The 20,931-nt window shown below is 43.0% G+C and overlaps 2 protein-coding genes across 4 annotated transcripts in view; one reads left to right on the top strand and one right to left on the bottom strand.

Annotated features, from left to right (window-relative positions):
• The window catches only part of LOC117658285 (zinc-binding protein A33-like), a 26,028-nt gene extending 14,196 nt beyond the window's left edge, over nt 1-11,832 (bottom strand). The window contains exons 1-5 of one of the 2 annotated variants that reach the window (XM_060690895.2): nt 11,292-11,832; nt 6,813-7,294; nt 5,610-5,705; nt 3,932-4,165; nt 2,538-2,560 (exon numbers count right to left, since the gene is read on the bottom strand). In XM_060690895.2, coding sequence (XP_060546878.2) covers nt 2,538-2,560; nt 3,932-4,165; nt 5,610-5,705; nt 6,813-7,238 — 779 coding nt within the window. In that variant the 5' untranslated portion in view covers nt 7,239-7,294; nt 11,292-11,832. The remainder of the gene's footprint in view (nt 1-2,537; nt 2,561-3,931; nt 4,166-5,609; nt 5,706-6,812; nt 7,295-11,291) is intronic. The other variant, XM_087888131.1, reaches the window with a different exon arrangement.
• LOC117656564 (uncharacterized) lies at nt 11,511-20,931 on the top strand. Of its 2 annotated transcripts, none has more exons than XM_087888132.1 (3): nt 11,511-11,767; nt 16,937-17,450; nt 18,810-20,931. In XM_087888132.1, exons 2-3 carry the CDS (start codon nt 16,961-16,963, stop codon nt 19,457-19,459), a joined length of 1,140 nt encoding a protein of 379 aa, XP_087744258.1. In that variant the 5' UTR covers nt 11,511-11,767; nt 16,937-16,960; the 3' UTR covers nt 19,460-20,931. The 2 variants fall into 2 exon arrangements, with proteins under 2 accessions (XP_087744258.1, XP_087744259.1); XM_087888133.1 differs by having other exon boundaries at nt 11,678-11,761.

Genomic DNA, 20,931 nt, shown 5'->3' with positions numbered 1-20,931 from the left:
TAAAGGGAAAAACACAAGGAAAATATTGGAGGAAAGAGGGAGGATTTAGAACTGGAAGACATTTACACCTGGGACATCTCCTGCTCCATAAATCAGGTTTTATTAGAAGCACCCATATATTTTTAAAATAATCACAGCAGAGAACAGCACAAGGCCAACAGAGGATGACTTCCAAAAAAGTTAGGTAGATTCAGATCTGATGAATACTTCCCAGGGAAGTTGCAAAAACCAGGAGGCGGCGATGGCCATAATATTGCCAAGAAAATGCCCACGTCATCATCAGAAGTGAAGACTCACTCAGGAAAATCTCCACTTTTTCTTTTTGTAGTTTTACAGAGATTTTACAAGTAATATGGGTAGGAGCCAAGGGGCCAGAAGAACATTTTCCGTCCCAATTAAAGTCTTTTCGTGGCGAAATCAGCCTTGCTTTGCCTCTACTCCCAAGAAGGAAGAGGAGCCAACTTTATAATTGTAGCAGAGGTTTTTTTTTAATGGAAGTAAACAAGTAGCCATCTTCCCTTCCGTATACTGCATGGAGGAGCTTCACCTACTCATTTTGGCAAATCCAGCAGCTTCTGAAAGGTGGAAGAGGAAGTCATGCCTACAGTGAGGAGGCAAAGTAATATACCCTGCATCAGGGGTGTGAGAGAAAAGTTATTTCTCAGCTGCTGTGCCTATTAATGGCTTTTGGAATGGACAAGTAAATAAGCCAATCAGAAGGCAGCTGACGGGTTTGAATCTCCAGGGCTTTTATTTATAGTTCCCTCCCCTAACTGTCACAGTTAACAGTATAAAAGGAGATTCTTGACAGGAAACCATTGGCAGTCCAAAGGGCAGTTGGCAGTTAGGAGTGTTCTGTTCAGCTCTTCTGTTAGAAAACTGTGAGCAGTTTGAAAGTCAGTTAGAAGGGCAGTTCTGATGGTTTACAGACTTTTTCTTCTGAGAAAGAACTAACATCGCTGATTCTGGGCTTTTTTCTTTCTGGCAGCCAGCAGGCCCTTGCTGCCTGGTGAGAGACTTATATAGATCTATTTCTGGCTCGTTAGCCATCATCAGTAAGCCATACCCACATCTCATGTATCCTCCCTGTAAAGGTACAATATCTATTTTCTTACTCTTCGTAGGATTTATGTGTGTTTTTCTTTCAGCCAGGTTTTTCCTACGTAACCAAGGTTTTTCTGCAGCCCTAGCTCAGTGGAGTCACACCCACATGAGATATGGCTGTGGCTTACTGATAATGGCTAATGAGCTAGAAATAGATCTATATAAGTCTCTCACTAGGCAGCAAGGGCCTGCTGGCTGCCAGAAAGAAAAAAGCCCAGAATCGAGTGGATGTGACTCCACTGAGCTAGGGTTGCAGAAAAACCTTGGTTACGCAGGAAAAACCTGGCTAAAAGAAAAACACATCTAAATATCTCTATATCTCTATATCTCTATCTATCTATCTATCTATCTATCTATCTATCTGACAGGATATTTAAGAATAGTAATGAAATACTATTTAGTATTCATTTATTTATTTTTAAATAAAATATTATTAATAAATGTATTAATTTATTAATAAATAAAATAAAATAAATAAATAAATAAATAAATAAATTTAGTATTTGAATAGATATTGTTTTGTTTTTATATTAATAAAAACATTTCTTGTTAACTGCTTCAGAGGCTCATTTGTTAAAGTAGATCTTAATAGAGATAAGGGTTTACGGTACATTGATTTATTTCCTCCACAACAAGGGGTGTCAAACTCAAGGCCTGCCAGCCGGAGCCAGCCCACAGGGTGTTTAGATCTGGCCCGTCGGGCTGCCCTGGAAGCAACAAAGGACTGGCCCGCGGTGTCTCTGCCAGGGAAAACGGAGCTTGGGAGGGCCGCACACAGTGACCCTTTTCACTGGCAGAGGGCAGCAGAGGCCATCACAGCCGAAAATGGAGCCCAGGGTGGCCACGCAGGCCCCCTCCCCCGAGCTCCGTTTTCGCTGGCAGAGTGCTAGCAAAATAAACTATTAGCAAAAGTGGATCCCCCCCAGCCCTGCCTGGGCCACCATAGGTGCCCCTGACACGAGCCAAGCCCATTATGCCTACAGTGAGGAGGCAAACTAATGTAATGTGATGCCTTCCTTGTTGGTTCATGTTTTTCTTCCTTTCATGTATTTATTATATAGGTAGTCTTGGACTTAGCAACCATTCATTGAGAGACCAAAGTTACAATGCTGAAAGGAGTGATTTACAACCGATCCTCACATTTACAGCTGTTGGTCATGATCAGGATACAGGTGCTTGACAAGCTGTGTGCATTTATCATAATTGCTGCGTTGGGGGGGTGTGTGTCATGTGACGGCCATTTGCGACCTTCCAAGCTGGCTTGAAGCAAGCAGTCAATGGGGGAAGCTGGATTCACTTAACAACGGTGGCAAAAAAAAAAAAAAAAAAAAAGGTTGGGGTCAACATTTAACAACCACCTTGCTTATGAAAGGAAATGTTGATCCTAATTTTGGCTGTAATTTGATATATAAGAAAAGAGGAACACTACTTACCTCTCTAGCAACTCTTTTGCCTCCTGTGGGAGAAAAGGAAGGAAGGAAGGAAGGAAGGAAGGAAAAGAAAGAAGAAAAAGAAAGGTGAGATAATAATCAAAATAATTCTTTCCATGGGTTATCACCCACTTTCCTGCCAAAGCTTTCTGCATTTTAATGGTGCACAACATTCTGTTCTCAGTAGATCATGTCCTACTTTAACTTATCAGAAAAAAAAATCCCAGTGAAATAAAATCACAACTTATATACATATAGAAGAAACAAAAATTGAGGACTGTAGAGTCAGAGTGCTTGCGATGCCACTGAAAACACAAAGTGATGGTGCATATACTGTACTGATCGATCTCTCTTTTACATGAACAAACACTGTGGAATCTAGCAATTGTTACAGGAAATCAGTCCTAATTTTATTTGTTTAAGAAAATGGATTCGGCCAGTTGGGTGGCCGAATCCATTTTCTTAAACAAATAAAATTAGGACTGGGTGGCTGACAAAGATTAAAAAAAAAATATCTTGTCAGTCGTGACAAACCCTAAACCCTAAATTGAACAAATCATGGTGTGAGAAGTTTTATATCCAAATATATATTTATTCTTTATACTGTTTCCATCTTCCTTTAAAAATATTAACAGAACCTACAACAGTCTGAAAATCAGTGTCTCCAGCTTAATTAAATTAGCAAACTGCCTCAGCCCACAAAATAAGTTCCCCAAGCCTAATCCACATATCAAAGGATAAGGTCTGCAAATGCAAATAGAGATAACTAAATTAAGTTTCCCAGCAGAACTGTATGTTCACAAACATACACCCACACACATATACACCTCAGCACGTAAACACTTCCACATCCCAGATAAACTCCCCCTATAAAAGTTTGCCACTGTACCCCTCCTCTGCTCCCTTTTTTTTTTTTAAATTTGATTTATATGCCGTCCTTCTCTGGAGATTCAGGGCAGCTTACAATGCGTTAAGCAATAGCCTTGATACTTTTGTATATTTTATACAAAGTCAGCTTATTGCCCCCACAATCTGGGTCCTCATTTTACCTACCTTAGAAAGGATGGAAGGCTGAGTCAACCTTGAGCCTGGTGAGATTCGAACTTGCAGTAATTGCAGGCAGCTGAATGTTAATAACAGTGCTTTAACAGCACTGCTTTAGTCTGCTGCGCCACCAGGCTTCTGCAGCCTGCCCTTAAAATCAAATTGTTTTGCTTTTAGGAATAAATATTTCTTCTTCCCTTACAACTGTCTGAATCTCATTTTTATTTATCCTTGTGCAACCCCGGCTCAAGTTGGAACTCCAAATTATCCTTCTAACTATGGTTTGGTGCAATCTATGCACCCAGCAATTTTCTCCTTCCCAAGAAAACCCCACAGCCCATGGTCCTCCTTACCTTAAGGAAACTAATGTGATCTTTGCATTCAAGGCCAGCCTGTACACGGCACAGAGTTTCTGAACATGAAGCCACCTTGCAGTCCAGTTCCTTTAACTTGGTTTCCATCTGAGCCAAGTTCTTTTCTCGCTGGTTTTCTAAGGCCTGTTTCATAGCCATCTCTCTGTCGTTCAGCAGCTGGTGCATCTTCACAAACTCTTCAGAGATATGATCAGACAAGGATTTGGAGCAGGTCTGGAAAAACAGAGACGGGGCACAGCAAAAAGTTGTGGTTTGGTCAAACAGAAATGATCACCTGTCCACAATGGTGTTGGTTTTGGGGTAGACTCCCGAGAATACCTTGCATAGCGATACAGAAATGAATAAGTGGACCATCAAATCAACTCATTTGAGTTATTATTTGAAGCACTAATGATTCAAAACAGCCTACTTCGGGCATCTGATGCAAAGACCTAACTATCTGAAGGAGACTCTTAATACTAGGAAAGATGGAAAGAAAGAGAAGATGAGGAAGAACAAATGCAAAGCTGGTGGACATAGTGGCAATGGGGGCACCATTAGAAAATCTGAAAAACCAGGTAAGGGATGAATCGTCATGGAGAAACTCCGTTTTGCTCGGAGTTGAGAACTACTTGATAGCATCTAATTTATTTTATGTATTTATTAAACTTATATGCCAGACATTTCACTGTCAGGTAACTCATAATCAATCAATCAATCGATGCCACTATAATGATTACCTAAGCAACACCAGCAATTTAAATCTTTTGCCTTTTTTATAATATAGTGACAGCACACATATATGCACAGATGTACATACAATGCACACAAAGTTCCATTTATTTACATACACAGACACACTGTTGCTCTCTGAGCTTGAATGATTTTTTTGTAGACATTTCATTACCAAACTAGGTAATATCATCAGTGCTACAACGGAGTGCAAATCCCACTCCCTTCTAGAACAGATAACGTTAGCTAGTTGCAAAGCGAAACATCTCCAAGAAAACAAGCAAGTTCAGAAAGCATCAAGGACCCCACCCTTCAAACCTGAGCTACAAATATTCCCTTTTATTGGTACACAAAGTTCTAATTGTAAGAGTGTCCATAGCTTAGAGCACCACAGTGCTTCTAAATGTTTAAAACTAAATTGAGAATCCTAGGGGAAGAGGGAACAGAATGGTATATCCTGAAAAATGCATGGTTGACAACTTTATTTATTTATTAATTATATTTATATACCGCCCTTCTCCCGAAGGACTCAGAGCGGTGAACAGCCAAGATCAAATACATAAATATAAAAGTTAAGAACAATTTAAAACCAGATTAAATACTTTCGCCCACAATTAAAAACATCCCATTAAAATCCAATTTAAAATTTAAAACCGTTAAAATTAGGCTAGCCCGGCTTGCTTTGGCGACTTGAATGCCACACTACAGCATATTTATTCATTTATTGTTGATTTGAATGCAAATCAAATAAGCAGGTAGCTTTTCTTTTCCTTGGACTGAATTGCAAGAGCCTGGATTAAATGCTGACTATGAAACACCTAATATTAAATGAATGAGCCACAAATGGTAGCATCGAAAGCAATAGTTGCTGGGATGAAGAGAGAGAAGATACACTTGGTTTAGCATTAAACAGGAAGTCCCAACCCTCACCACTTCCCAGCTGCACCTTTAATTCGATAATGTTATCCTGCTGGTGGCACTGGCTCCTTTTCAACCGCCTGAGACCTTCCTCAAGAGACTTCAGAGATGCCTTCAGCTGTTCCTGAAAGGAAAAGAAAGTTGAAAAATGGTCACAAGTCACTTTTTTGTGTTGTCGTAACTTTGAACAATCATTAAACAAAGGTTGTAAGTCGAGAACTACCTGTCCCAGCTTCCACAGCCACTTTCTGTAAGGGCTTGGTCAAGCTAGAAATCTATGTGGTCAACAGGACCGAAAACGACTTGATGGTGCATAATCAACCAATTGATCAACCTAGACCGGTGTTTCTCAACTTTACCAACTATAATCTTGCTGAATGGGGAATTCTGGGAGTTGAAGTCCACACAACTCAAGTCAAGTTGCTAAGATTGAAAAACACTGATCTAGACCAGGGGTCTCCAATCTTGGCAACTTTAAGACTCGTGGACTTCAACTTCCAGAGTTCCTTTGCTGGCTGAGGAATTCTAGGAGTTGAAGTCCACAAGTCTTAAAGTTGCCAAGATTGGAGACCCCTGATCTAAACGGTGCCTTGAAACTAACCAGTCCATAATGGCTTAGCTCAGGGGTGTCACACTTGATTTCATTGAGGGCCACATCAGGGCTTTGTTTGACCTGGGGGGGGGGGCTGACCTCATGTCAGGTGGCCCGAACCCTCTGCCAGCAAAAACAGGCTCCCAAGCTCCGTTTTTAGCTGCAACGGCCTCCTGCAACCCTCTGCTAGCAAAAACGGAGCTCAGAAAGGCTGCATGCAACCCTTCCAAGCTCCGTTTTCACTGGCAGAGGTCCACAGGCCACTCCTTCGTTGTTTCCAGGGTGTTCAGGAAATGGGAAATGAATTGCATATATGCGATACAGATTCAGTATAATATTAGTGTTTCTTCATGCGTTTCAGAGTGGAAATCTAGCTTATATTTACTGGTAAATATTTGGGAGGTTTCAAAAGCTTCGTTTCAGTATCCTTGTTTATTATGATACTTATTATGATTCATATATGATACTTCTTTTTATCTTGGCTTGCAAAATAAGCTGCCTCGAGTAGCCCCCCAGTGAGATAAGTGGCAAATAAATTTCACAAATTGAGAGAAAAAAGACAGACGAGGGAGAGGGGGAGAGGAAGGGTCTTGTTCAACCAGAGGCCACCTTCTTTCTCCTCTCAGGTCCGGTTCTCACCTGATAAGTCTGAACCGCGTTTTTGATGGGCAGGAAGTCATGTCCCCGGTGCTGAGGCAAGTCCCGGCAGATGACGCAAACGGACTCCTCATCTTGGCTACAGAAGAGCTTGAGAGGCTCCTCGTGTTCCTCACAGAAGAACCAGCCTCCGGTGCCACTCAGCTGAGTCCCTTCATCCAGCTTCAGAAGGCGGGCCTTCTCGACCAAGCTGCAGAGGACTCGGTTGATCATTATGCAGCGTAAAGTGAAGGGTTGGCGGCACTCGGGGCAGAGGCCCCGTCTTTGCCCTTTGGGGATGCAGGGCTCCAGGCAGGGAGCGCAGAAGCTGTGGCCGCACTTTAGCATGCGGGGCTCCCGAAAGAGGGAGAGGCAAATGGGGCACAGGAGGTCCTCGGTGAAACTGGACACTTCCCGTACTGAAGCCATGTTGGTCAATTGAAGAAAGCCTGAACAGGTTTCCCAGGTTAGAACTGCTTCTATTTCTGCCTGTTAAGTGAACAAAGAATAATACGATTGGAAGGGACCTTGGAGGTCTTCTAGTCCAACCCCCTGCCCAAGCAGAAGACCCTATACCCGCGATGGCGAACCTATGGCACGGGTGCCACAGGTGGCACACGGAGCCATATTGGTGGGCACGCGAGCATTGCCCTAGCTCAGCTCTAGCACGCGTGCACATGCTGGCTAGTTGATTTTTCAGGCCTTCTGGGCCTACCGGAAGTTGGCAAATGGGTTGTTTCCGGCTTCCAGAGGGCTTCCGGGGAGTGGAGAGGAAGCCTGTTTTCACCCTCCTCAGGCTCCTAGAAAGCCTCTGGAGCCTGGGGAGGGCGAAAAACGGGCCTACTGTGCCCACCATGCCATCACATACCAAAAGCGGGGGGGCCATGGGGGGGGGTCATGCACGCACGTGACCACCCCGCACTTCCCCCGCTTTTGGCACACGATGGCAAAAAGGTTAGCCATCACTGCCCTATACCAGTGATGGCGAACCTCTTCGGGACCAAGAGCCCAAACCAGAACACATATACATGTTTGTGCATGTGTGCATGCCGGAGTGCTGGAAACCCAAAGACCAGCTGGCTGGCACGTGCATGCCTGTTTTTTGGCTGTTTTGGGCCTGGAAAACGGCCCCAAAAAGGCCGGAAAACAGACCAAAAAACAGCCTGGTTTTTGGCCATTTTTCGGCACTGCAGCGTCTGTGAAGACCAACTGGCTGGCGCGCATGTGCACACCGGAAACCAGAAGAGCAGCTGGAGACAGTGTGCATGCCCATAGAGGGCTCTGCGTGCCACCTCTGGCACCCGTGCCACAGGTTCGCCATCACGGCCCTATACCATTCCAGACAAATGGCTGTCCTATTTCTTCTTTAAAACCTCTAACGATGGAGCGCCCACACCTTTTGAAAAGGCAAGCATTTCACTGGTTAGTTGTTCTCAATTGTTCTCACTGTCGGGAATTTTGTCCGTAATTCTAGGTTGGATCTCTCCTTTGACAAGTTTCTTTTTGTCCTGCTCTGGAGAATAAGTCAACCCTCTCTTGTACAGCCCCTCAAGCAGTGGTGGGATTCAGCCAGTTCGCACCACTTCGGGAGAGCCGGTTGTTAACTTTCTGAGCAGTTTGGCAAACTGGTTGTTGGAAGAAATCATTAGTGCAGAGAATCGATTGTTCAATTACTTGAATCCCACCACTGCCTTCAAGTACTGGAAGTCTGAGGCGAAGGGGTGTCTGCCATCCCAGACAGATCCGCCTTGGACACCAAAGTCATGAATCCTAAAATTACTTTTCTTACAGGGTTACAGAAACAGAGTCTGAAGGCGCTTCCTGCCTTTATCCTAAAGTAAACCAGGAAGGAGAAACCCTGAGACATTTTCTCCAATTGCATTCCTATTTTGCACACAGAAATTTCTTATCTCACTGTTGTCTGGGCTGCGTCCAGGGCCGGATTTTCCTATAGGCTAACTAGGCTTCAGCCTAGGGCCTCAAGATCAAGAGGGGCCTGCATTCAAATTGTTAGCAAAATTAAAATTACACTTTCACTATAGGTGAAAGGGCCTCATAAGTGGAATAGCCTAGAGCCTCTTTTCATCTAAATCCGGCCCTGGCTGCGTCTCTTCCTCCAGGTGATTCTCACAGGCCGCTGCAGGGCGGGGAAACCCCTCAATGTGTCAGACCTGCCGCCACTTAAACCTCTAAATAAAAAACATCCTCGGCTCCATCTGTTGAGAAAGGCATAGCCAGAACTGAGCATTGCATACTAAAAGCCCTAAGAAACCAATTTTCTTTTTTCAATTTACAGTTCATTTAGGATCTGTTCGAAGTTTCAACGGCACTGAAAAAAGTGAATTGTGACCATTTTTCTTGCTGCTCCCTGTAGTCATCTGATCAAAGCTCAGACACTTGGCAACTGGCCTGTATTTATGACGGTTCCAGGGTCCCAGAGTCATGTGATCCCTTTTGCGACAAGCAAAGTCAAAGGAGAAGCCAGATACACTCAACAGCTGTGTCATTAACTTGTTAAGTCATTCACTTAACAACTGTGGCAAAAAGACATCGCAAAACAGGGCAAAGCCCATTTAACACCTGCTTTGCTGTACAGATCCTCGATTTACGACCACAATTGAGGTCAAAGCTCCTGTTGCTAAACAAGACAGCTGTTAAGTGAGCTTTGCCCCATTTTACAATCTTCCTTGCCACCGTTATGAAGTGTATCGCTGCAGTTGTTAAGTTAGTAACAAGGTTAAGTGAATTTGGCTTTGCTTGTTAGGTCACAAAAGGGAATCACATGACCCCCAGGGACACTGCAACCGTCATAAATATGAGTCAGTTGACAAGCATCTGAATTTTGATCATGTAATTATGGGGATGCTGCAATGTGTGAAAAACGATCCTAAATCCCTATTATTCAGTATTGTGGTTAACTTTGAACGGTCACTAAACAAATTGTTGTAAATCAAGGACTACCTGTATTAACGAGGGTGGGGGCATGTATATAGTATAGTATAGTATAGTATAGTATAGTATAGTATAGAATAGATCAGAGGTCTTCAAACATGGCAGCTTTAAGACTTGTGGACTTCGACTCCCAGAATTAGCATAGCTGGCTGCAGGGTGGATTTGATTTAAATCGAGTTGATTTAAATAACAATTTAAATCACTAGTAAAAAGGCTTGATTTAAATCAACTCGATTTAAATCATAATTTTTAAAGAGCAACTGTCATCTCTGCTACTCCTTTGACCCACTGTTGACTCACAGATAGTCCCAGTACTGCAGAATATACAGCCTCATGCTACATAACTAAGCTCCATTTCATGCTGAATAAACTAAATTATTTATGTATCTTAAATAGAAAACTATCTTACGATAGATTTTTACCCCAAAAGTTTTTTATTAAAATAAATTCGATAAAAATAAAAAAAATCCGATTTAAATAAAAAAAAAATCTGATTTTTTTGAAAAAATCATTGATTTTTATCCACCCTGGCTGGCTGGCGAATTCTGGGAGTTGAAATCCACAAGTCTTAAAGCTGCCAAGTTTGAGTACCCCTGAGATAGATAGTATAGAATTCTTTATTGGCCAAGTGTGATTGGACACACAAGGAATTTGTCTTTGGTGCATACGCTCTCAGTGTACATAAAAGACAAGATACATTCGTCAAGAATCATAAGGTACAACACTTAATGATAGTCATAGGGAACAAATAAGCAGTCAAATCATATTAGGAAACAGTCAATATAAATCCTAAGGATACCAGCAGCAAGGTTACTAACATACAGTCATAAGTATGTAAACCAGTACATGTAAACCAGACATGTTGGGGGGGGGGGGACATGTTGGAGGTTGCAAGGCATGAGCCCTCCCCCACTGGTTTCGCAAAGGAGTCCTTTTGAAAGGAGCTGGAGACAAACAGGAAGCACTGGGCTTAATGGGGAAGCCGACTCAGTCATCTGCTTCCCTGCGATGCATTTTCTACTTATCATCCATGATAGTTGGATACATCGCCCCAAAACTTCACGCCCTTAAAAAGTAGCCCCAAAATAGGAAAACAACAACAAGCTAACAATTTCCCAGCTCTTCCTTCCCTCCCTCCCTCCCTCCCTCCGCCATACTTGCATTTTCCACTTTGCATGGGAGGAATTTTCCGCTAATTGTGAATATTCATGTGTACATTACCTATTACCCTTGTATATATATAATTATTATCATTTTCTCCTTTCCTGAAATCGATACATTTCAGTATCCATTCCAGGATCCTCAACTTATGACCACAACTGAGACCAAGTTTCCTGTTGCTAAGCGAGACATTTTTAAATGAAGTTTTTTGCTCCATTTTACAATTTGTCTTGCCACAATAATTAAGTGAATCACTGCAGGTGATGAGTTAGTAATAAATGTAGGAAGAAAAATAGGAAAACAACAACATCCACCCCCCAAAAGCGAACTAATTCCCAATTCTTCCTTCCCTCCCTCCCTGCGCCATACTTGCCTTTTCCACTTTGCGAGGGAGGAAATTTCCGCCCCTTTAAAGCCACACACACAAAACCCTCCGGAGGCTCAGCCGCTTTTGCAAGAAACGACGACAAAGCGGCATAAACACCCCACCCACCGCCGGCGGGTTGCTTGCTTTGAAAATTCAGACGCCGCGGGAAGCCTTTAAACTTCGCTCGGCCGGTGTTTTTTTTTTTTTTTTTTTGATGCTTGCGAAGCTCAAGCGGACTCGCCTCCTTCCTTAAGGCAGCCCTTTTTTTAAGTTTCGCTTTCGGTTTTGCAGCGATTCGTGCAAATCAGGCGCTTTCCCGGATCAAGGCGGCAACTTTTCTACAGAATGACTGGCTCTCTGGAGGGGCAGCAAAGCAGAGAAGCTGGGAGCTCAGGTAGCTCCTGAGGGCATCTATGGAAATTCTCTTCCAAATCAAAGCAGTTAGATTGGGCGAAGAATGGAGTCGGAGCCGGTAAAAGTAACTATTTGTCTTTATTGATCCCTTACTAAGGAAAGGCAAAAGGCTTCGGGCTGGCAGCGCTCTTTTATAGAGGGCTGGCAGCCTTTAGCCAATAGCTTTAAAGTATTTTCCCGCGGTTAGCGCTGACAGCCCTTAGCCAATAGGTTGAAAGTATTTTCCCACGGTTAATGCGGACCGGAGTGAAACCTTACGGCCGCGCCTGCCTATACGCAACACGTTTAATAAATGAGCCTCTGGATCTCTGGATAGGGAGACCTTTCAGGGTTTGAGTGGTCCACTCTTGCCTTGCTTTCTTCTCAGATCCCCAAAAGATTCCCATCCATTTCTGCAGAGAGGAACAGAATCAAGATCATGTGAAGTGTTAATACCCCTTTATAATGCCTTGGTAAGGCCCCACTTGGAATATTGCATCCAGTTTTGGTCGCCAGGATGTCAAAAAGATGTCTAGAAAGAGTGCAGAGAAGAGCAACCAAGATGATTAGGAGACTGGAGAAATGGGGCAAAATTCAACTAACAAATGTCTCGCTTAACAGCAGAAATGTTGGGCTCAATTCTGGTCATAAGTCAAAGACTACCTGCTGTATTTATTTACATATTTTGGCCTCCTGGCACCAGTTGGACTTCTTATTCCCAATATAGTTTTCCTTTGCTTCAAAGATCAGTGAACAACATGTTAGTTGAGGACAAAGGGCTTCTGGTGTTATTGAAGTGAAACTCCAAGGTCGCTTTGCTTTCAGAAAAGAGGTGGCCTTGTGGCTTTGCAGAGCAGCTCCGAGAGAGGCTTTTGAGCAAAACATATTTTCCTTCCTTTCCTCGTTTTGATAATAATCTCTATCTGTTATTAACTTTAAAGGCTGAAGAGGTCACTAGTACTTAGAAGGGGGAGGAGGTTTTAAAGTTCTCTTATACGATTTAGAAACAGAAACTAAATAATTGATTTTTTTTTCTTCATTTGCTAGCACACTCTGGCAAGGTAAGGATATTTTTCTCTCAATCTTTTGCAGGCTTATAAAATGAGCGCAAAATGTTTGCTTTTGGGGTAGTTTGTTTTTATTTTCTTGATAGTTTTAGCCAAAATGACTTTGTTTTCTTAAAAAAAGCAAGGGGTTCTAATTTAAGACATTCCTTTGAGTTAATTTAAGAGAACCAGTTTTTGTGTGCTAGTTAAGGCATCGGGCTAGAAACTGGGACACTGAGTTTTAGTTATGCCTTATGCGAAGCCAACTAGGTGATCTACAAGATCAGCAGTGTCCCAATATCTTAAGGGGCTGCCACAAAGAAGAGGGGGTCAAGCTATTCTCCAAAGCACCTGAAGTCAGGACAAGAAGCAATGGGTGGAAACTAGTCAAGGAGAGAAGCAACCTAGAACTAAGGAGAAATTTCCTGACAGAACAATAATCAGTGGAATAACTTGCCTCCAGAAGTTGTGAATGCTCCAACACTGGAAGTTTTTAAGAAGATGTTGGATAACCATTTGTCTGAAGTGGTGTAGGGTTTCTTTCCTTAGCAGGGGGTTGGACTAGAAGACCTCCAAGATCCCTTCCAACTCTGTTATCCTATTCTATCCTATCTTGGGGCAGTCCCTTTCCCTCAATCCTAGAAAGAAAAGGCAGGCAAGGGCAAACTGCTTCCAAAATCTTGCCAAGAAATCTGCAGGGATTTGTCCAGGCAATTGCCAGGAATCAATATTGACTGGACGGCAACTGAGTCCATTTATCTCAACTTGGTAAATACAGTTCTTTATCTGTCACTGAAGACTCCCTGTGATCCAGGATGGAGAGGCTTCATTATTTCTCTTGTAAGGAGGAGAAATTGTAGGTGCGAAAATCCTCCAGCACACAGCTTTTGAAGATACTCAAAGAAATCAATCAATCAGAGTAGAGCTGGAAGGGACCTTGGAGGTCTTCTAGTCCAACCCCCTGCTCAGGCAGGAGACCTTATGCAGTTTAAGACAAGTGGCTGCCCAGTCTTTTCTTAAAAAGCTCCAGTGATGGAGCACCCACAACTTCTGAAGGCAAAGCTGTTCCACTGGTTAATTGTGCTCACTGTTGGGAAGTTTCTGCTCAATTCCAGGTTGCTTCTCTCCTTGATTAGTTTCCATCCATTGTTTTGTGTCTTGCCCTCTGATGCTGTGGAAAATAAATTAACCCCGTCTTCTTTGTGGCAGCCTCTCAAATACCGGAATACTGCTATCATGTCCCCCTTAGTCCTTCTTTTCTCTAGACTAGCCAAACTCTAATCCTGCAACTGTTCTTCATATGTTTTAGTCTCCAGGCCCATAATCATCTAGTTGCTCTTCTTTGCACTTTTTCCCAAAGTCTTTTTCTCAACGTCTTTTTTGTAATGTGGTGACCAAAACTGGATGCAGTATTCCAGGTGTGGCCTTACTAAGGTTTTATAAAGGGGTACTTGATTCTATGCCTCTGTTTACACAACAGGATTATATTCGCTTTTTGTGGCTGCTGCCGCACACTGTTGGCTCATATTTAAGTGATGATTTACTAGCACTCCCAGGTCCCTTTCACAGTTACTGTTTTAGAGCCAGGTTTCACCTAACCTGCACGTTTACCTTTAGCTTTTCCTGCCTAAGTATGAAACCTTACTGTCCTCCACATCCTCCACAAATCATGCCCTCTATATCTCTGGGTTAGGAAATATTGCATCTTCTTTGAGGAACACAGAATTTCAAATTGACACCAGGGGTGAGGGACGTGTGAGAAAAACAATACTTCTGTTATGTTCTTCTCTTACCTTCATCCTGAGATCCACAATTTTTTGAGGTTAGGAAGCAACTTGGAATTTTAACTGAAGTTAACTGACACCCAAACCCATCTTCTCAAAGTTTTTCTTTTTAGGGTGTCCATAGCAGAGGTGGGTTTGAGCAGGTTCTGACCAGTTCTGGAGAACCGGTAGCAGAAATTTTGAGTAATTTGGAGAACCGGTAGTAAAAATTTTGACTGGCTACGCCCTCATCTATTCTCCACCTCCCAAGTCCCAGCTGATCGAGAGGAAGTGGGGATTTTGCAATAACCTTCTCCTGGATTGGGGTGGGAATGGAGATTTTACAGTATCCTTCTCCTGGAGTGGGGTGGGAATGGAGATTTTACAGTATCCTTCCCCTGCCAGCCCACCAAGCCATGCCACGCCCACCAAGTCACACCCACAATTTTTTACCACAGTAAAAAAATTTGAAACCCACCACTGGTCCATAGGTCCATGGATAGAGATTGATACCATGAATTGGGCTTTTCAACAAGCTCTTGAAAAAGTTCCTTATCTAAGTCTCTTAGCAGTCATGGGGTAAGAGGACTTTTTAATGTGGCGAAATCAGAAAGCAAGAAATAGGATTTAAAAGTAGGGAGGGAGGGTTCTTGGGAAAGGAATTTAGAAGTTGCTGCTTTTAAATTGTTCATAAGTTATTTTGACTTGAAAGCATTGAACATTTCTGGGCGATCGCAACCTTTTCAAGGAATTGGAAACCAAAAGTGATTCTGAACCGTTCCAGAAAGATCTCTTTGAACCGAGTGAAAGGTCAACAGAATGGCAAAAGCTATTTGTAATCACCTGTCTCACCGAACAGCTGCCATCAGCCTCCTCTTTTTCTATAGATAGTTTTGTCTGACACTGGGGGCCTTTTGTAGCACAGCTGTCATGTAAGCTTATTGTATGTTGTATAAAAGCGAAGCAGGACAATTCAGCTTCTTTAGAGCAGGCCTAGTTTTAAGTCATGGTTGCCCCTGGTCAGGCTCCAGAGGGTGGGATTTGGGACAGCTTCCTCCTCTTTGCAATTGGGTCTACTTTAAAGGGATGGTGCACTACAGTTCCCTCTCTTTGGGGAAATTCAAAAACATGAGAATTTAATATTCTCTTGCCTTCAGCTAGCATAAATGCAAGTAGATCAGCGGTGAAATCCAATTTTTTTTACTACCGGTTCTGTGGGCGTGGCTTGGTGGATGTGGTGTGGCTTGATGGGCGTGGCAGGGGAAGGATATTGCAAAATCTCCATTCCCACCCTACTCATGGGGGAAGGATATTGCAAAATCTCCATTCCCTCCCCACTCTGGGGCCAGCCAGAGGTGGTATTTGCTGGTTCCCCGAACTATTCAAAATTTCCGCTACCAGTTTTCCAGAACCTGTCAGAACCTGCTGGATTTCACCCCTGAAGTAGATCAATAGGTACCACTTCAGTGGGAAGATAATAGCATTCTGTATGTCTCGGCATATAGTCATGCTGGCCACATGACTACGGAAGTGTCTGACTCCCTTGGCTACGAAATGGAGGTGAGCACCATCCCCTAGAGTCAGACAGGAGAAATCTTTACCTATCTTCTATCTTTTGGAGCCTACATATGTCCACATATGCCGATCTCAGTCGGACCATTTTAGTTAGAAATTGTGCTGTATTAAATGTTGCTTTCAGATTCTGCCCACACATGAGGTATGTTGTTTTAATATGGGTCTCCCACTGGGCCATATGTTTAATATGTGGCTCAAGGTATTTATCTCTTCTCCTTATACAAACAGCAATCAAACAATATATGAGTCAGATCTTCTACCTCTTCAGCTCCAGAGATACATGTACGTTCATTGTATGGGGTAGAATGGAATCTCCCAAATCTAACCATTGTATCAAGCTGTTTGAATCTTGCTAATGTCTCCCTGAGATGTTTTGGCAATTGTGATTTTAAATAGTTGTACATTTGGGTGAGCTCCCGTTACTGGTCCCAGTTTCTGCCAACCTAGCAGTTTGAAAGCACGTAAAAAATGCAAGTAGAAAAATAGGCACCACCTTTGGTGGGAAGGTAACAGCGTTTCGTGCGCCTTTGGCATTTAGTCATGCCGGCCACATGACCACGGAGACATGTTCCGACAGCGCTGGCTCTTCGGCTTTGAAACGGAGATGAGCACCGCCCCCTAGAGTCGGGAACGACTAGCACATATGTGTGAGGGGAAACTTTTACCTTTTACATTTGGAAGATGCGTTTATATTTGCTCAGCCATTTCAAGCTACCAGCCTTACTAAGTGTGGCTATGTCATTTTGAGCTTCTATATCCATGATTCTTTGGGCAACTTTTTTTTTTTTTTTGTTCTCCATTAGTTATATGTTGAATCATATCCTACCTTCTCTTTGAAATCTCCCTCTTTTTTTTTCCTCTGAAAACCAGGCTCCACTGTGATTCAGTGAAAGTATGGCCCTTGTACGAAGGCGTGCCCATGACAACGCATTTGAAAAAAAAGTCAGACACCATTTCAACCAAGGACTATGTGAGTTAACCTCTGTGGTCAATTGTCTATACCATGCAAAAGAAGATGTTGACTTTTACATAGATCTAAAGGAGCACATCGGGAAGGCTACAGAGGAGTTGGGCAAGACAGAAGAATTGGTTCTGTGGGACCTGGAGAATGTGGATGCAGCGACTTCTGAGATTATGGTCTCAAAGAAAAAACTCATGGATGAACAGAAAGCCAAAGAGAACGAGCTTGTCAAGTTTCAGAACCTTCAGGAGGATTTGCAAAGACGCGGTGAGTTGCAAAAAGAAGACTATCAACGCCAAAAAGCTATGAAGGAAAGGGCAAAAAGGGATAGAGAAGCTGCAGTGGAAGAAATGAGAGAACAAGAAAGGCGGAAAGATAAGGCCTTGCGGTTGATGTGGATACCAGTTGTGGGAACTATTATTGGTGAGTATTAACGACACCCAAAACATGTCAAAAACATGAGGTGGAAGAAATACTTTCGGGTGCTCAGGAGCACAAGCAACTGATCTCTCATTAAAGCAACCACGTCTCTTTTAGACTTCCATGGAGTTGACTCAATGAGTCACACTGACACCATATGTCAGGGTTCCAAATAATACACCCGTAACAAGCAGAACTCCAAGGCAAGCTGTTTCCTCAAAGAACAAGTTTATTGGATATATCATATTGGCAGAGGCTGGTGAAAACCGACTCTAAAGGTTCCCTCGGTTTTCACCTAATTAAACATTTTCCCCCTTTCCCCAAAAATCAGTCACATGGTCCAATCAAGGTGCTGTCCGATTGCTTGGGAACTTCACTTCTCTCTTCAGCCACCTGTGGGAATGTCCTTGGTTCACAGGGGAAACTATTTTGTTTTGGCTACAAAACCCGAGCTATCTCTAGTCCACCCTCCCTATCCCTCAGCACCATTGTGGCAGCACTGAAGCCTCCAAAATGGCCTCGATCAGGCTAGCTTCAGAGTCAACACCATGCTTGGTTTAATAAGCTGGTTTCCTTGTGGTCTCCCACCCAAATGTTAACTAGACCAGGGGTCTCCAACCTTGGCAACTTTAAGCCTGGCGTACTTTAACTCCCAGAATTCTAGCAGGGAATCATCTACCGTATTTTTCAGACTGTAAAATGCACCTGACTATAAGATGCACCTAAATTTAGAAGACGACAAAATAACAAAAAGTTTTTGGCCTCCACACGTACCATTTTTGGTCCCTTTTTGGCCCTTTTCCAGCCTTTTCTCAGACCATTTTCGAGGCTTTTTTCAGCCTGTTTTCAAGGCTTTTGGGGCCCATTTTGGGGGCTTTTTTCAGCCCGTTTTCAAGGCTTTTTCCAGCCCATTTTGGGGGCTTTTTTTGGCCTATTTGGGGTTTTTTCAGCCTGTTTTCAAGGTTTTTTTAGCCCATTTTTGAGGCTTTGTTGGGCCCATTTTTGAGGCTTTTTGGGCCCGTTTTTGAGGCTTATTTCAGCCCGGTTTTCATAATAAACTGGCCAAAAAAGTTGAAAAATGGATCAAAAAAGCCTTGAAAATGGACAAAAAAAGCCTGAAAAAAGCCTGAAAAAAAGCCCGAAAACGGAGCATGCGGAGGCCAAAAAATGGCCAGCGGGTGGGCAGGGCTTTGGCAATATTCAGTCTATAAGACGCACAGACATTTTCCCACCCCTTTTGGGAGACAAAAAAGTGTGTCTTATAGTCTGAAAAAAATGGTAAATATATGTGGAATGATCTTGGCTGGAGAACTTGTTGGCTACGTGTTACATCCCCTGATTTTGTCTTTGTCCCATTATCAGGGGGTATTCAGGCTATTGACGCTCATATGTCTCAGAAGGCGGCTGAGGAAAAGGCCGATGCGGCACAGGAAATGGTAAATGATTATCATGCCAAGGAACAGAAGGCCCTGCACCAAGTTGCCGAATGTGAGAAGCAGTTGGAGAATCAAAAGAGTAAAATTAAGACGACCCAGAAGAATCTTGAAGAGATGGAAGAGCAAAAAAAGCAGCTAACCGACTTCCACAAGGATGTTCTGAATCTGCAGGAGGCCCTCAGGGGCTGCTCTAACCTGGTGGGGACCCTGCATTCTGAAGCAAACGCAGTTCGGCTGACGAGCCACTATGTGTTCATTTACGATGCCTTGAAACCTCAAATTGATAGTCTCACTCATCACATGCTTCCATTCCTGGATGCGAAAAATCCCAAGCACCGGCTGCTGGACTGCCCTAAGATAAGACGAAGTATCAAGAAATTGAAATTCTTCTCTGAGACTCCGAGTACTTTGGCCAGAAACACTTACACTCTTATGGATATGCTAGCGGACAAGGATGTCCGTAGGTACTTTGTCATCTGTTTTGTCATCCTGGCCTTGCTCTGGGCAACTGGCTTTTTGTACAAAACCCTTCTGGTTATTTTAATTGGCTGTATCGTTTTCTGTTTCCTAGCTTAGTAGCTCTGTATTTAAGGAGCACCTCCCATTCTGCGAATCTGCTCCAATACAGGTAGTCCTCGATTTATGACCATAATTGAGCCCAAAATGTATGTTGCTAAGTGAGAAATTTCTGAATCGTTGCAGTTGTTAAATTAGTCAGACGGTTGTTCAGTGAATCCGTTTTCCCCATTGACTTTGCTTGTTAGAAGGTCGCAAAAAGTGATCACATGACCCCGGGACATTGCAACCGTCATAAATGTGAGTCAGTTTTCCAGCATCCGAATGTAAATCACGTGACCATGGGGATGCTGCTACGGTCATAAGTGTGAAAAATGGTCTTTTTTCAGTGCCGTTGTTAACTTTGGTCATTAAGCAAATTGTTGTAAGTCAAGGATTACCTGTATTTATATCAGCAGGAAAGATTCTTTTGAGGATGCTTCTACAGCCAAAAAACTGGCTCAGGCAGGATGAGGCCTATTCTGGAAGTTTCCAGGCTGCACATGCCCTTCCACAGGAGTTGTTCTTGGCCCCTACATTAGTAGAAAAATGGAAAGAAGACACAATATATTTCTTTTAGCAAATTAGATCAGGTAATATACAGGTAGTCTCAACTTACGACCACAATTGAGTCCCAAATTTATGTTGCTATGTGAGAAATTTGTCAAATGAGTTTTGCCCCATTTTACGATTTTTCTTGCCACATAAGAGCCTCGGTGGCGCAGTGGTTAGAGTGCAGTACTGCAGGCTACTTCTGCTGACTGCCAAATGACTGCAATTTGGCAGTTCAAATCTCACCAGGCTTAAGGTTGACTCAGCCTTCCATCCTTCTGAGGTGGGTAAAATGAGGACCCAGATTATTTGGGGGCCATATGCTGACTCTGTAAAACCGCTTAGAGAGGGCTGTAAAAGCACTCTGAAGCGGTATACATGTCTAAGTGCTATTGCTATTTGTTAAGTGAATCATTGCAGTTATTAAATTAGTAACACGGTTGTTAAGTGAATCTGGGTTCCCCATTGACTTTGCTTGTCAGAAGGTCACAAAAGGTGATCACATGACCCCGGGACTCTGCAACCGTCATATGAGTCAGTCATCAAACATGCGAATGTAAATCACATGACTATGGGGATGCTGCAACAGTCATAAGTGTGAAAAATGATCATAAGTCACTTTTTTCAGTACTGTAATAACTTTGGTCACTAAGCGAACTGTTGTAAGTCAAGGACTACCTTGTCACTGCATTGTTTTATTTACCAGCTGAGCTCTCATTTCTGGACTATCAGACTTTCCGTAGCTTGCCAAGAATCCTTATCAGTAAGCTAAACTGCGCATGTCTCTTCACCCACATTCCTTCTCACACTCTTTTCTTTCTTCTCTTGCCAAGAAGTCCGACTGCTGAGAAGTAGCCGGCACGAACTTTTTCAAAAATGTAACAATTAAATTTTAGATAGTTAGATGTTTTATTTTCTTTACAATAAATATGAGTTTTCTT

The sequence above is a fragment of the Pantherophis guttatus genome, chromosome 2 (assembly GCF_059756535.1).
Source record: "Pantherophis guttatus breed Tessera chromosome 2, ASM5975653v1, whole genome shotgun sequence".
In the NCBI taxonomy this organism is placed as follows: Eukaryota; Metazoa; Chordata; class Lepidosauria; order Squamata; family Colubridae; genus Pantherophis; species Pantherophis guttatus.
Note: the sequence above shows the minus strand (reverse complement) of the source record. Positions and strands in the feature narration are given on the sequence as shown.